General features: G+C 48.3%; 7 protein-coding genes across 7 annotated transcripts; 4 read left to right on the forward strand and 3 right to left on the reverse strand.

Annotated features, from left to right (window-relative positions):
• Window positions 1-343: 343 nt before the first annotated feature.
• Window positions 344-1,325, forward strand: FSUBG_9500 (uncharacterized protein; the record flags this gene model as incomplete). Its single annotated transcript, XM_036688021.1, has 2 exons — window positions 344-679; window positions 729-1,325. 2 exons carry the CDS (start codon window positions 344-346, stop codon window positions 1,323-1,325), a joined length of 933 nt encoding a protein of 310 aa, XP_036534987.1.
• Window positions 1,326-2,162: 837 nt separating this feature from the next.
• On the forward strand, window positions 2,163-3,306 carry FSUBG_9501 (elongator complex 5; the record flags this gene model as incomplete). The annotated part of the gene is made up of 3 exons (XM_036688022.1): window positions 2,163-2,306; window positions 2,378-2,546; window positions 2,603-3,306. 3 exons carry the CDS (start codon window positions 2,163-2,165, stop codon window positions 3,304-3,306), a joined length of 1,017 nt encoding a protein of 338 aa, XP_036534988.1.
• Window positions 3,307-4,080: 774 nt separating this feature from the next.
• Window positions 4,081-4,837, forward strand: FSUBG_9502 (transport sec22; the record flags this gene model as incomplete). The annotated part of the gene is made up of 3 exons (XM_036688023.1): window positions 4,081-4,114; window positions 4,168-4,202; window positions 4,259-4,837. The coding sequence occupies 3 exons, from the start codon at window positions 4,081-4,083 to the stop codon at window positions 4,835-4,837; spliced, it is 648 nt and encodes a 215-aa protein (XP_036534989.1).
• A 384-nt stretch (window positions 4,838-5,221) lies between these two features.
• On the reverse strand, window positions 5,222-6,313 carry FSUBG_9503 (uncharacterized protein; the record flags this gene model as incomplete). The annotated part of the gene is made up of 2 exons (XM_036688024.1): window positions 5,222-6,006; window positions 6,094-6,313. The coding sequence occupies 2 exons, from the start codon at window positions 6,311-6,313 to the stop codon at window positions 5,222-5,224; spliced, it is 1,005 nt and encodes a 334-aa protein (XP_036534990.1).
• Window positions 6,314-7,546: 1,233 nt separating this feature from the next.
• On the reverse strand, window positions 7,547-9,630 carry FSUBG_9504 (cleft lip and palate transmembrane 1; the record flags this gene model as incomplete). Its single annotated transcript, XM_036688025.1, has 3 exons — window positions 7,547-8,676; window positions 8,727-9,504; window positions 9,565-9,630. The coding sequence occupies 3 exons, from the start codon at window positions 9,628-9,630 to the stop codon at window positions 7,547-7,549; spliced, it is 1,974 nt and encodes a 657-aa protein (XP_036534991.1).
• Window positions 9,631-10,687: 1,057 nt separating this feature from the next.
• On the forward strand, window positions 10,688-11,493 carry FSUBG_9505 (Rossmann fold nucleotide-binding protein; the record flags this gene model as incomplete). Its single annotated transcript, XM_036688026.1, has 2 exons — window positions 10,688-10,856; window positions 10,952-11,493. The coding sequence occupies 2 exons, from the start codon at window positions 10,688-10,690 to the stop codon at window positions 11,491-11,493; spliced, it is 711 nt and encodes a 236-aa protein (XP_036534992.1).
• Window positions 11,494-11,779: 286 nt separating this feature from the next.
• Window positions 11,780-12,722, reverse strand: FSUBG_9506 (proteasome component C2; the record flags this gene model as incomplete). Its single annotated transcript, XM_036688027.1, has 3 exons — window positions 11,780-12,427; window positions 12,513-12,624; window positions 12,685-12,722. 3 exons carry the CDS (start codon window positions 12,720-12,722, stop codon window positions 11,780-11,782), a joined length of 798 nt encoding a protein of 265 aa, XP_036534993.1.
• Window positions 12,723-14,472: the final 1,750 nt, after the last annotated feature.

Raw genomic sequence — 14,472 nt, forward strand, 5'->3', positions numbered from 1 at the left:
GGGGAAAAATGAACAACAAACTTGATAGCAAATGGCTTTGGTGTAACTAACAGTCATGGCCTTTGTCAGCTGCAGAGGATCACAAAAGCGCAGGAGCTGCTGAGAGTGGCTTACCCTAGACATCTACTCTCGCTTCCCTTTGAATCTTTTTCAAGGCCACCATCAAGAGGCAACTTGAAGGAGTTTCAAATCAATTTTCTCTCTTCTTCCAATTTTTATACTCGTGGAGCTTTTGTGATTCTGCTAAATTCATAGACCAGCGGCAAGTACAAGTCTTGTCTCCAGCATTGCCCTTTTCAGCTCAGCTTGTGCTGTAACTTATCATCTTTGCCGTTTCACAACTATGGCCGACAAACTCGAAGAAACTATAACTGTCAGCATCGATGAAGATAAATCAAGTGAAGCACAAAAGAACGCACTGCCATCGTCTCCCCTCTCCTCAGCCCTTGACCATGAGGATCATGGTATCCCGACCATGGCAGATCAGCCGCCGGATTCGCCTTCGCCTTCGCCTTCGACCTCGCTCAATGGCCGAGAAAATACCCCAGCGGCGACCTCTAAGAAGGCGGTCAAAGGCAAGCGGAGGCTACTCGTGAAAAAAGCACCAAAAAAGTCGAAGTGGAACGCGGATAACATTCTGACGGATCCTAAGTCACCCCTAGCTTCAGCTGATCTCAGAGTAAGGCACTACGTCTCTTATAGCTTGGGAAGATCGCTAACGAAAGCAGAGCATACTGTCGAATCCGATGACCTGGGATATTCTTGACAAAGAAGAGAAGGCAGAAATCCTGGCACTGTTCCCTGATTCCCAGCACATTCTTAATCCCGGCACGGAGGATGCCTGTCCTGATTTCGCATCACTCATGAACGATGACAGTTTCCGCTACGATTGTGCTGCTTACACAGAAAACATCGCCCAAGGCCGGCATGATCCCGAATGGCTAGCGCATGCTTGGGCAGCTCATGAGAGACGCAAGATGGGTGATTTCGACGCATTTCTCGACAACAGGTTCAGAGATGAATGGGATGTCGAGCTACCACCAGAGCTCAAGACAAAGCGAGGACCTGGCGCCGTGTCAAAGGAGGCAGGCGATGTCACAATGGAGGACACCGAGACAGTGAAGAATGAAAGCGACAAGAAAGAGGACGTCGATACGAAGAACAGCACTGCAGAGAAGAGAGATGACCCCGACATTGACCTCGAGGTTGACGAACTTCAAAGATGTGACCCGGCGCATGAGGGACCTATAGCTGTGGCCATTGCACATCGAAAAAGCTCCATGATGGAGATTGATGGTGATGATACAAGGGATGAGCTTGCTTGAGGATAGAATCTGCGGGTTCAAGAGCGAAGCAATGAGATTGGGGCGTTATTATTCATCCACGATAGAACTACACCGCAATTTGACACGGGAGGTTTACTTTTATTTTGACTTTATAATCATGGCTTTCTTGAGTTCCTATAGACTAAGGCGTGTATGCGCATTTGGCTCTCTAAGGTTGGACCTGGCGTCACAATAGGCGACACAGTCCTAAATACCTAAAATACACTGTATTTCCGCATGGGATAAATTGCATCGTAATTTCTCTATACTCTCTTTCTGCATAAATCAACTGTTCTTCTCACTTGATGTATGATGAGCATTCGGCATCAGAGAGCACTTGCTGCCTACTAGTTCGGTTTCTACACTTGAACATGATATCTCCATGAACTGAGGTCATGAAATGGTGGTCCTTCTAAGCAAGTCCTGCGTACCTTAGTAGCGTCCATCATGAAAGCGGGAGATGGAGTGGCTAGGGGAGGAAAGAAAACCCAGGACATTGGTCCTAAGTGACAAAAAGACCTAGACAACTTAGCATAAATTTAGGATATCTGTAGGATACCTTTTGCTGAGCCTATTTTGATATCCTATGTCAAAGTTTGATACCTTGTTGCTCCCTGAGGAGTGGTAGATAGACGGACGACCCACTGAATTTTAGCAACACCCACCACAAACAAGAGCTAGGCGCTGACTACCTAGAATATTTCTTCTTCTCAGCCTCAAAAAAGATATATTCGCTGTTTTAACAGAACGTACAAGCTGACCTTATTCTTTACCGCGACCACAAACCATCGATATATCGCTTGTACAGGCCCCAGGCGTGCCCTGACATACCCGACGATGGCACCGACCTCGAATGTCCATGCTCGATCGCACAGTCTGCTGCTCTTACAGAAACTCCTCAACCTTCGTGACGGCGCAAGTCCTCTTACTCTCGTGATAGACAATCTCGAACAACCTGCGCGACCAGTCCTTAACGAATTTGTGTCGAGAGCAAAGGCATTAAAACTCCCCTAAAAACATGAGAGCCAGTATGACTAACTTGGAAAATCCAGATTGCTAAGACACAGGTTATCTTCCTGTCGCTTGTAACGCTGAAGAAACCACAAGATGCAGATGTTTTCATAAAAGCTGCGGGAAGAGATCTCCAGACTGTGCGCAAAGACTTGTTGAATCATTATCCTGCTTTCAACCCTCTTTTGGACAAGGGAAAGCCCACTCAAAGTAAGCCCAGCAGAGTCATGATCTGAGGGGGCCATCACGTTACTAACTATCTCAAGGGGCGGTTGTGATTGTCGAGTCACTTAACGCCTTAGCCTCTGCCGCTCCTCAGTCCCTGGCAAGCTTTCTCTCGAGCATCATCACGCCAGCTGTCTCTATCGTTGCCACGTACCATGATGATGTACCCATAGTACTACCAAGGTCGTTCAGCGAGTATGAACCCCATCCTTTCACTGTACTATGCCACCTCGCTACTGCTATCCTGAGGCTATCCAGTCTTTACCAAGAGATTGAGCGTCAGAAGGCTCGAAACAGGAGCATTCAGGAGCCAGAGTGGGGTCTGAACGAAGATCGTGAGGGGGTACTCGTCGGTCTTGGAGAGAAGGGCAGAGACCGGAACGAGGATAGCAATGGGGTTGTTATTAATATGGAACTACGACGGCGAAGTGGAAGAACTGTTTCAGAAAAGTTTATTCTCAGCTCCAAGGGATTGGTTACAGCGCCTCAACCCAGCAAGGTATGCTTGCTTACAGACCACCCAATGTTCGCAGCGCCAACGGACAGTGGAGAGACCGGCGAAGGAGAGGAGGAACCTGAGAGTACATTCAATCTGGGGCTCACAGAGAAGCAACGAAAGGATCGAGAGGGTATCGTGTTGCCATATTTTGATGCGCAAACGGACATTGGTGCAGGAGAAGGTGGAAGAATCCTTTACGAAATGGGTAGAGAGGATGACTTTGATGATGAGGAGGATGAGATATAGAGACGAGAAACGACTTCTGCCGTATAGAATTGACGCATTATGACCTTTGACCTTTGCTACTGTAGAGCCTCAGGGTGTAAGAAGACTTCTGACGTTAGACTAAGGTGTCAAAAAAACTTAGTCTAAGATCCTCTATATCTCTACTAAATTACACTAAGTTTACCTAAGTTTACCTAAGGCTTTTTGTCACCTAGAATAGAAGTCCTAAGTTTTATTATACCCCTTTGAGAGTCATGATGTTAGACTTTGGTGTTTACAGATTCCTCAACCTATCAATTACGGATTGATAGCAGGGGTTTTTGACACAACGAGCAAGAATAGAGTTTCTTTAAAAATACTCAAAATAAGTATTTCTTGATGAAGCACAAGAATATTTCCGTCACAAATTACCTACCTACCTACCATCTTGAACTGGAATGACAAAGTTGGTTCGTTATCTTATCAGCACGGAGCTCCCTCTGCAATGCGCCAGCTACAACTCCACTGACCATCGATCATACATACAGATCCTCCAACAGCCAAAACGATCGTACTACAATATTGCAAGCCAAAAGCTGAGAGAATCTCTCATGAGAGACTCAAATCGATCGCCAAAATAGCATTTGACCATTCTTGGCGTCGCTCAGCTTCGTGCCCCTTCGACGTCATCCCTCTGTCGCCCGTCTTTCTTGACACGTAGTGGAAGCTGAAAGTCTTCAAGCCAAAGAAACAAAACACTTCTAACCCGGCGCAACTTTCCCTTACTACCCAACACTTTAACCACAACCCACTGCAATGATCTCCTCTACGCAAATATCAAGGCTTGATGGTGGGTTTATATCATCTACAACCTCATAAGTATATATACTAACACACTACAAGGCCTCATGCTCTGTGCCTCAGTCGACGATGAACAGGTACTCTCCACAACTCAGCTTTGCCGCGACTTGATGCTTACGAACCCTCTCAACAGGCCGAGTCCACTCTCGCAGAGACCAAGCAGAACGTGCGCCAGGTCCTCCGTAAGCTCACACGCAACTCCGAGTCCCAGGCCTCCATCGAGACCCCCAACCATACGTTGCACTACCTCATCGACTCGGACATCGTCTTCCTCGCCATCTGCGCTCCCTCGTACCCTCGAAAGCTCGCCTTTACCTACCTAGCCGATCTCGCTCGCGAGTTCACAACCACCTACCCAGCATCTCAGGTCCACTCGCCAGCTCTGCGACCCTACGCCTTCATGGAATTTGACACCTTCATCTCCAAGACAAAGACCACCTACGCTGATTCTCGAGCCTCGGCCAACCTCGATAAACTCAATGATGAGCTGCGCGATGTGACAAAGGTAATGACCAAGAACATTGAGGATTTACTCTACCGTGGAGATAGTCTGGAGCGCATGGGAGAGATCAGCTCAAGGCTGCGTGATGATAGCAAAAAGTATCGTAGGGCCGCGGTGCGAATCAACTGGGAACTGCTTCTTAAGCAGTACGGACCCTTCGCGGCTCTTGGGTTCATCATCATCTTTTTCCTGTATTGGCGGTTCTTTTAAGAAATGCAAGCGAGCTGTTTCTGTTTATACATCTAATACCTAAGTCCGGCCACTTGTACTTTACTCTGGGAGTGTGCCATTTGAGAGTTACGATTCAACATTTCAGGGGTATATGGAACCCAAGCAGTGTCCTTATGGCAGCCGAGGGTGCTGCTGGGTTGTGTACTTATATGACCATTTATGATCAAGTCAATTCGTCTATCCACGCTGGCTTTGGCAGTTCTTGCTAAATCATAACCTTAATGCTGCTCCTAAACCATGCTGTCTCACCTAGGTCGTACCATATAAGACTCCAAACTCCAGATGCCATCTGCTCTACCCAAAATCATCAAGAAAACACCATATTTTTGTTAACAAGTTCCAAAACCGACGGCTTACTCTCAACTACATCACTATGCAATTATCTGAAGCCGCCTGTGCTTGAGATGTTGGCGCCGTAACTGTATGTTGCCATTCAAGATGTTCCTGAAACGCCTCCATGTCTTCGTAGCCCAGATCTGGTCGATATGCATCCTCGTCATCATACTGCTCTTGCGGTTCTGTGGATTCCACCTCGCAATATGGACACAGTAAGCCGGCCTGCCAATCCCGAGGCTGTGGTGCCATATGGTTTGCGATGGCTACGGGCGCAAATACAACCTGCTTCTCTTGATGTCCAGACAATGTGAACGCTGTTGCTTGCCAGTGAGGGTTATCGATTGTTGGTGATAGTGTCAATATTGGAGACGCGGCGGCTTCTTGGAACGTCCGTATCGAGGGCATATGCTCAATATCCTCCCATACTATGTGACCATCGCAATAGTCGCAAACGAAAGCAATATCTCGATCGCCAAATCGCTTAAACGACCCAATAGTATTGCATAAGCGTAGCTCCTCCCGATATCTTCTCGAATACTCGGCCTCGTCTGGCACGGTCTTATTTAACGTCCATTGTCGCTGTTGTCGGTAGACGAGGAAAGCTCCCAAACACCTTGCCGACCCTTCTTTTTCCGAGCTATAAATTCGACGTGCTGCTCGACACTGTGCTCTGTGTAATTTTCGCTGTAAAGTATGTGTTTCGCGGACCCATATTGGGTTGATTGGGCCACCTGAGCGACTCCAATCTCGTATCTGTTCTATATGCGCTGTAAATTGAGCTTTGAGAGCTCTCAACTCTTCGACGGATTCATCTGGCCAATAAGTCAGTAAACAGATCCATCACTGAACTTTGCAGAAGCCCGAAGTCAACGGGAATGCCTGCGTCCGAGAACACGTACGTTTTCGGTCGGTTTCGTAGTATATCTGTCCATTAACCAAAGGTGCCAATTCTTGAAAGTCCTTTTTGGCGTCGTCCAACGCTGAAGCAAAGGCGTGTACTTGCTCGTGCTCGTCCGGTCCCCAATGGCTCTTGTCGGCCAAACTGAGGATTCGCAGTCCCTGGGATAAAAGAGTCGCAATGGCCGCAAGCAATGACCCGACTGAGTCAGAGCTGCTCATGATTCGGTGTCGAGGATAAGGGTTGCGAATTCTCCCAAGTATTGAGAGGGCGCGGGGTTGCGTCGAGGGAGGATAGCGTAAGTCCAAAGTCTCGTGGAAGAGCGCAATTCGTAGGAGAAAAAGCAATGGGTTCGAAGTAGTAGAGAGATGTCAATCACCGGCGTCGTCGCGGGGCGAGGGACTGATGCGATTGGGGGCGGCGCATGAGGTTTCGTCGGCTCGAACCGGACTCCCCCGGCTCGAGAGAACGGGAGGTTATTGAAGGAAGCTTGACGTGACGATAGAGGTGACAAGAGCTCCAAGACAGGGCGCACAGGACGGGAGCGTTCGGCTGTGCTATTTATTTACTTGGCTGTATTCATGTAGGTAGGTAACCAAGCAACCGAAGGCATGAGGCTGAGCAATTGGTAGGTACGTAATGTTTGCAGCACTTCTGTTCAGGTCCTTTCCGTTATTGTCAAAGTGACCCTCGTGAAGACGAGGCTGTGCAGGCAAAAATACTGGGGGTTCCAAGGATTGATTCTTCAGACCGTCTATTGAAGAGTTTCGGGGGATGTAGAAGGAGAGAAATATGGTTAAAAAGAGAGTTGTCTCTAGCTGCTGAGGTGTGACTACCTACCCAAGGTAGGTAGGTGGGTTATGTTTGTACGAATCGTGGACACTGAGGTGCGTACTGGCCACTAGACCCCCCAAGTCTGAAACAGTCAGCTTCCAGTGACACACGCGCTGAATCAAAAAGCTGAGGTGAGCTCCTCCGCAAAATGACGGAATAAGGAACAGCACTGAAGTCCCTGTAACTCACCCGCTATGACGCCCGTTAGTGGGTCATAAATTGCAACGTCCTGTCGGGTGTCCCGAACTAGAGACCGGGGGTACTATGTATTCCACTGTCCTCGTATATTCGTAGGGCTACGAATCAGGAGGCATACACCAAAGTTGTAGTCCATCAGCAAACTCGAGCCAAGGAAAGCTTATCATCAGATTGTCAAAGATTGTGCCATGGATGAATGTAATCACGATGACTTACCTCATATGAATCATATTGTTTCATTACACGAGTCCTGAAGGATCATTCGTTGTAAACAGATGGTATTCATTCCTATGTATCTGATTATTCAACTAAAATGGCGGACTAGAACTACAACGTAGATATCAAAGTTATGACTGCGAAGTAAACCCGACAGTCTAAACCCAAGGGCCTTTCTTCGGCTCTTATTGCCGTCCGTCTGCAACTCACTTCCGCTTCTTGGCCTTGCCAGTATCCGCGCTACTGGTCTTGGCTTCGGCCTTGACATCCTCGATCAGTTTGTCCTTGGCCTTCTCCTTGGCCTCTTTGTCGTCAACAGCCTCGTCCTCTCCACCCTGGCCAAACTCGTTGACACGGCTATAATCAGTGCGGTAAGCCCATCGTTGGTAAATATACACGAAGAAAATAACATCGTCGCGAAGAGTGGCCAAGCGGTGCAAGAAAGGCATCTTGATGGTAAAGGCAAACAGATCGTCGATGAAGGTGTTGAGAAACTTGTACATCATGGCCTTGGCAGGCATATGGGCGACACTCTTCAGGCGGTAGTTGATGTACAACGAGGGAACCATCATCAAGAAACCATAAGCGTAGACAGATCCCACCAAAGTAGTAATGATGTATGAGTACCACGACTTGTGGGAATCATAGTAGAGAGAGTAAATGCCATATGCGATCAGCAGAGGAATGCCAGCAATGTACATGTACTTGAAAGCAATCTCGTCGTACTCCTTGGTCTTCTCTTCAGTCTCGGTCAACTTTTGCTTATCCTCGAATGCGATAGTGTAAGGGAGGAAAGATCCTGGTCCACCAGGACGAATGCGAACGTTGACAACAGTGGTGATCTTCCAGAACTCAATGACGATACCAACGACCTGGGATCCCAAAATCATCCAGCTAGTGTTCTGAGAGTTGTCGAGGAGGTACAGGAAGATGACAGTTTGCATGAAAACATTAGCCAGGATCGAACGGACCGAGATGCCGACGTTGTCCTTCTTCTTGCGGTAGTGGGCAATATCGGACCCGAACGCGAGAGTCTCGAGAATCATGTGCAAAATACTGACTACAATGGTAACGCCGAGCAAAATTGGGTTGGAGTCGAGGAACACCTCCTTGATCATCTCGATCTCGGTGCCGTCGCCGCCACCAGGAAGCGAACCACCAAATGCTGCCTGCCGAGCAGACTCCTTGGAGTTGGTCTCAAGTGTAGACATGAGCTGGAATTGCCAGCTAGCGAGGTTACCAAGATCAATACGAAGAGGAAGTTCCTTCACGGTGTCGTTGAGGAGAGTCATCTGGTTTGTCAATTGCCAAAAAGTGTTGACGAACAGAACAGGGTCTGTCAATGTTAGTTACCACATCATTGGCATACAAGTTGTTGCTACTTACAATACCAGGCGTGCTGACCAGAGCCATCTCGAGCACCAGTAGCTTCAAGGCGCAAGTATTGTCGCATCTGAGGGGCCATCGTGGCGAAATCCTTAACACCCAGATCGGGGACGAAAGACAAACTTGCATTAGGGTGGTAGTAATTGGCAATAGTAGGTCCAGTGGGCTCCTCCTCTTCGGGTTCCTCCTCATGCTTAGGCATATCCTCTAGTAAGTTTCGCGTCTTCGCAACCTTCTTCTTGGGAAGGTATTGTGTTAGAGGCCAAGTGAAGTAGTAGGCTTTGGACGTATCGTATCCAGGCTGCTTAGGATCGAGATTACTTCCAGGAAGGCCAATGTAGAAATGCCCCCAGAGGGTACCATTATGCTGCACAGCTGGAGGAACTGTGAACTTGGTCTCAATCGTTCGCTTATCGGACTTATTGCTAAGATGGAAGTCCTTCTCTTGCAGTACAAGATATTCGTCGGGAACTTGCGAGATAGGCGCTGGGTTGAACGACTGGGAGAGCGTTACGATAATATCGACGTGGCTATCTTGAGGCCAGATGGGCGCAATGTTCTTTGGGATACTACGGTATATCGCGCCCTCGTTGAGTTCCTTCGGGCGAAGCTGGAAAGGAGGGATACCCTCGACATTCCCAGGGACTGTAACGTCTTCGCCTGTCTCGGGGTTGGTGACTGTAACTCCTCGTTGGTCCTTTTTCATGGCCAAATTGACAGCCGCATTGATGCCAAAGTAGATGGCGCCGCCGAGGAGAAGCTTGTTGAAGCTGAAACCCTGGATAGAATCGATATTAGTGTATGGTAACGATGTGAAGTTTGCTTTGCGATGACTTACACTACCGCCGCCGCCACCTTGCTGCTGGCCGCCTTGACGAGGAGGCAAGACTTGAGCTTCAGCCATTGCGTCTGCTTCGATTCAATTGCAGAGAATGGCAGACGTTGTGTAATGGGTTGAAGAAGACCTGCAGGATACTACCTTGATACTAGAGTCAAGGTTGTTGGTTGATGCACCTGAGGCGACGTGTTTGGTTGGTCAGAGTTCTGAGACCAAGGATGGAAATTGGAAATCCCCTCGCAGTCCACGTTCAGGCTCCATGACAGTTGACGTTGACGTGCTGTGGGCACGAACGAATAGCGATTGGCCACCTGAACACGTACCCCTGTTCCTTCTATCTTGCGGCGGCGGCCGTTGTCGGCTCGGAGATTGACCACGTTTAAAAGATGCGTCCACTAAAAGAGTTTAAGATACAGTGCATCATGGGGAGATCATGGCCCCGCCATTGAACGCATCAATGATGTTCAAGACAATGCTCACGATGCGAGATTCATGCTAAGCCATGCCGGGAAACGCCCTATCCTGCTAGAACACGCCTCACGTCCCGGTGACCAGCTGACCTCAGTCATCTATGCCATTGTCCAGTAAAATATCTCGTAAGGGGCAGTTTGTAGTGGCACAACTTACATGAATGCATGGAGCACGGCCGCAAGCAGCACCCCCCGAAGACGTGGCTCCCGTCGCTTCATATCAATCAATAGCCCGATAGGCCGTTGACAGATGTTTGTGTTGGTCAACTACCTACTTACCTAACTTGCTTAACTAGTTCCTGGGCTATTCATATGACTGGTATATAAACTCGTAAACTTTCATTCTCTTGACTCTTTCTTGTTTCTATTTTCCTTGTTGAATCACGATTTATGCTCCAAAGTTTGACTCATCTGGGATATTCTTAGTTCAAGTTGAATCCTTCAGGGTCGCCACATAAGACTCACCGAAACAAGTGTTCTATTGTTAACCGCCTTCGTCATTGTTCTCATTCTATTATATAATAAATTGTCCTCCTCCATACGAACTCAACTCTTTTTCAAACCCTGATCGTATCCTTTCAGAGACAACCTCTTTATATATACTATATCACACAACCTACAGTCTTTACAACAAATCAACAAACAACTCCATCATGACTGCTGACAGCACCATCCCATCACAGGCAGCCGTTGCCTCACAGAACGGCCACCCTCGAACCAAGATTTGCGTCTACTGTGGTGCTGCTCCTGGCGCGAGTCCTGCCCACATTGAAGCTGCTCGTGCTCTTGGAAGAGCCATGGCTGAAAACAATATTGACCTAGGTGAGTCACATCAGAGAGGCGGTCCGCCTACCATCGCGGGCCGCCAACCGCCGACCTCCGGGTATGACTCCGTCATGGCTAACACCGGACAATAGTTTACGGAGGTGGAACTGTCGGACTTATGGGCGAGGTGGCAAAGAGTCTCTGCGCAATCAATGGCCCCGAGTCTGTTCATGGTATCATTCCTGAGGCTCTGGTCAAGTTTGAACGAGATGGCACCTACGGAACTGTCAACGAACATAACCACATTGTACCCGAGGAATCTGTCTATGGTCGCACAACAGTTGTCAAGGATATGCATACTCGAAAGAAGCTCATGGCCGAGGAGGTTTTTGCCGGTGGTCCCGGCAGTGGCTTCATCGGCTTGAGTGGCGGATTTGGTACCATGGAGGAAATCTTCGAGACAACCACCTGGAACCAACTAGGCATCCACAATCGCGGCATCGTTCTACTCAACATTGAGGGCTACTGGGACGGTATCGTCCAGTGGATGGACCGCGCTTCTGAGGAGGGTTTTGTAAAGCCTGCCAACAAGAACATCCTGGTTAACGCCGATACCCCTGAAGGCGCAATCAAGGCTCTTCGTGAATACAAGGTTTCAGATGCCATCTATCAGCTTCAATGGGGCAGCCAGTAAGTGATTGCTTTGAGGCGCTGGATCTGGATCCGGGTTTGAATTTGGAAAACCGAGGCAAACAGGTGTTTTGACGGTGTTTACGGATATTTCTTCGTTTCCGCATTTCTAGGATAGGATAGACTGGCGCTCCATAAATAGACAGACTGATGACCCAAGCCACCTGCTCTGTTGCGACTGACCAGACGTGAGACCCGTGAAAAGCTGTCCTTGCAGCATGTAATTGTACATGATCTATTTAGCTAGTAACCCGACACCACGTGCATCCGCTTCATCATTCGTCACACGTTTAGCTGTCCACATCCATGCCCTCGCCCTCACCCTCGCCTTCCTCTGCACCTCCTTGGCCCTCGCCAACGCTCTCGATCCATGGCTGTACCTCGAATCCATCGTACAGCTTGAAGGGCTCGACCTTCTTCTTGCCGTCCTTTGTGTTGATGCCCACTACGCCGACTGAAAGGTTCTCTACTGTAAGCTCCTTGTCCTGAACCAAACTCTCTTTCAGAGCCTTAAGACCATGCTTGACCAATTCCTCCCTTGAGCAGTCGGGGAACTCGTCGATGTTGCGCTCAAGGTATGTTCGAGCCATTTGACTTCGCGCGCCAATGGCGAAAGCAAGCATCTCCTCTGTCATGCCTGAGGGCTGGAACTCGAACAGGTGGGGACCACGCTCGTCAACACCGGCGACTAGCAGACCAACACCGTAAGGTCGCTTTCCGTACATTTGAGTGTTCATCTGGGCCTTTTCACCGATCATGTCGACAAGGGATCGGAGGGGAATGGCACGGCCGTAGGTGAGTCGGTGTCCTAGACACTGCTGCTTCATGAAGTTGGAGAGGACGCGAGCATCGGAAGTGAGACCGGCGATGGCGATACCAGCATGTTCGTCGACAGTGAAAAGCTTCTTCTGGTAGGATGAGAGTTCCTCTGCGTTTCGCTAAGAAGGTGCGTGTTAGAAGATTGACTTCTAAAGCTCCCGTACGGGACAAGAATGCTATGGAGGGGCAGGGAGATGGTCGAACCTTGACAGCACATAGAACAGCATGGGTCTTACTGGCGATACCAACGACGACTGAACCTTGCTTCACTGCCTCAGCAGCATATTCAATCTGGAATATTCGGCCCTGGGGCGAGCTTGGGGAGAGTCAGCTTGCTCAAGGTGCCAGGATGAAGCTTACAGCTTAGGTGACGTACAAGGTAACGGAATCGTTATCGTAGTTGTTTCTGAACATGATGAATTATTAGCTGCTCTGGCAGCGCCGCGTAGAATGTGATCGGTGAGATTGCGCGAAGCAAATATCGTTATGCGTGTGGGTTGCGATGGAGAGCTTCGTTGGGAGGTGGATTTTGGGCGTTGGTTGTTAGTATACCTAGGTAGGTCGGGATGGAGTTGAGGTGGTTGAGCACCAGGCAGCTCAAGCTTCGTAGCCTGGGTGGTTGCGCTGGGACCTGCAGCCTTCCATTCCGCCGTGGATGACCCGCCACACCGCCTGCTAAATCGGATAGCTCTATGATGACATTGGGTCTTTATTAAGGCTCTTTGTTTTCTCCAACCAAAAAAAACCAAGGAGACCGAGTGAAATACAAATCGTGTTCTTTGGAATGCATCTTTCATAATTGACCCTTTTCATAGGCTCAAAAAGAAGGGAATATTGGAAGAATCACCCCACGCCGAATCTCTGGCTCCATAGGAAAGGGTCAAGTTGAGTTATGGAATCACCGAGTCGCGCTAGGTGTGATATACCCTCAACCACCCGGCTGCCTACTCGTGCATCCCCAATCAGTTCTCCTTAAATCTGCCAGTCCCATGCTGTTGATGCTCTGTGGTCATCGTTCTGAATCCCGCCCGGGATGTGGCAAGTTTAACTCGTTCACTTATCTTTCAGCTGACGGAGAGGCCTTTGCTGCAATATTTTGAAGTTACTTGATGAGAACTCTGGCTTGTCCCTGCAAGGTTGTATATTGCCAAACTGCGCCTGACTTTACTGTTAAGAGAAATCGGGACAGGTCTGGAGCTTATTTGTCTCATTTGCCCTGAAAGAACTACAATTCCAGAAGAGTACAATGTGGCAAAGCTCTTAGTTGCCATAAGTGTTGAACCAGAAAAGCATACTGCCATTAATAACAGTGGGCAAGAGAAGCCGTTACTCCGATTTGGAAAGCTACCTTATTAGTAGTTAGAAGGATACATCTGCCTTATGAGCCAATTACTGTTACTTGGAGCCGTTACTAATGATGTATATGAATGAAGAACTTGATTAAATCGTTGAAGCATATTGGTGGTCTAGGCCTGGAAAAAAAGAAAACATATTTCCTTCCTATAAGCACGCTCTTTCGCGGATTATTGCACTTATCTGGTCTAAGGGGGCCTCTGTTGTAAAGATGTATGTTTTTGAGACTTTGATATTCTCGTGTAAATAATCGCAGCTCTCATCTAAAGGTCATCAGGTTACTGCTGCTCTTCGACAGTCCGCGTTGGACTCATTAGGCATGTCCGGCAAAGCAATTTCTGAGGCGACACACTTCAGAACAACCATAGTTACTGGCACCGCTTTTCATATCCCAAATATGACTAGATACCTAGGCTTGATTGCTCGATGGACGTTCAAATATCTGCTGGGCCAGCCTAGTAAAACCCCCAATTGGTGCGGAGCCACCACATTTGATGGCCATTTTAGCCTCAGCGAATAACGATTGCAGTTCACAGCCATCACGGTTCACCAATCTGTTGGATTATCGAGCATTTGAACAAGACCTGTCAATTTTTGACTGCTAGATATATACCCCTCATTTCTTCAAATTCGCTCTTGTCATACCAAAAACTCACCTTCTCAGAGTCATACGTTGAATATCGGATCCCTCTTGTGGGCATTTCTATTGGATGACTCACTGTGACTTACAGTAAATACCCGCGACTTTTAGACAACTCCAGTTTTTATCCTCTTGCATATTCACTCTCTCGTCTCTCAACGCAACAACATC

This window comes from Fusarium subglutinans, assembly GCF_013396075.1.
Source record: "Fusarium subglutinans strain NRRL 66333 chromosome Unknown NRRL66333_c0000148, whole genome shotgun sequence".
Taxonomy (NCBI): Eukaryota; Fungi; Ascomycota; class Sordariomycetes; order Hypocreales; family Nectriaceae; genus Fusarium; species Fusarium subglutinans.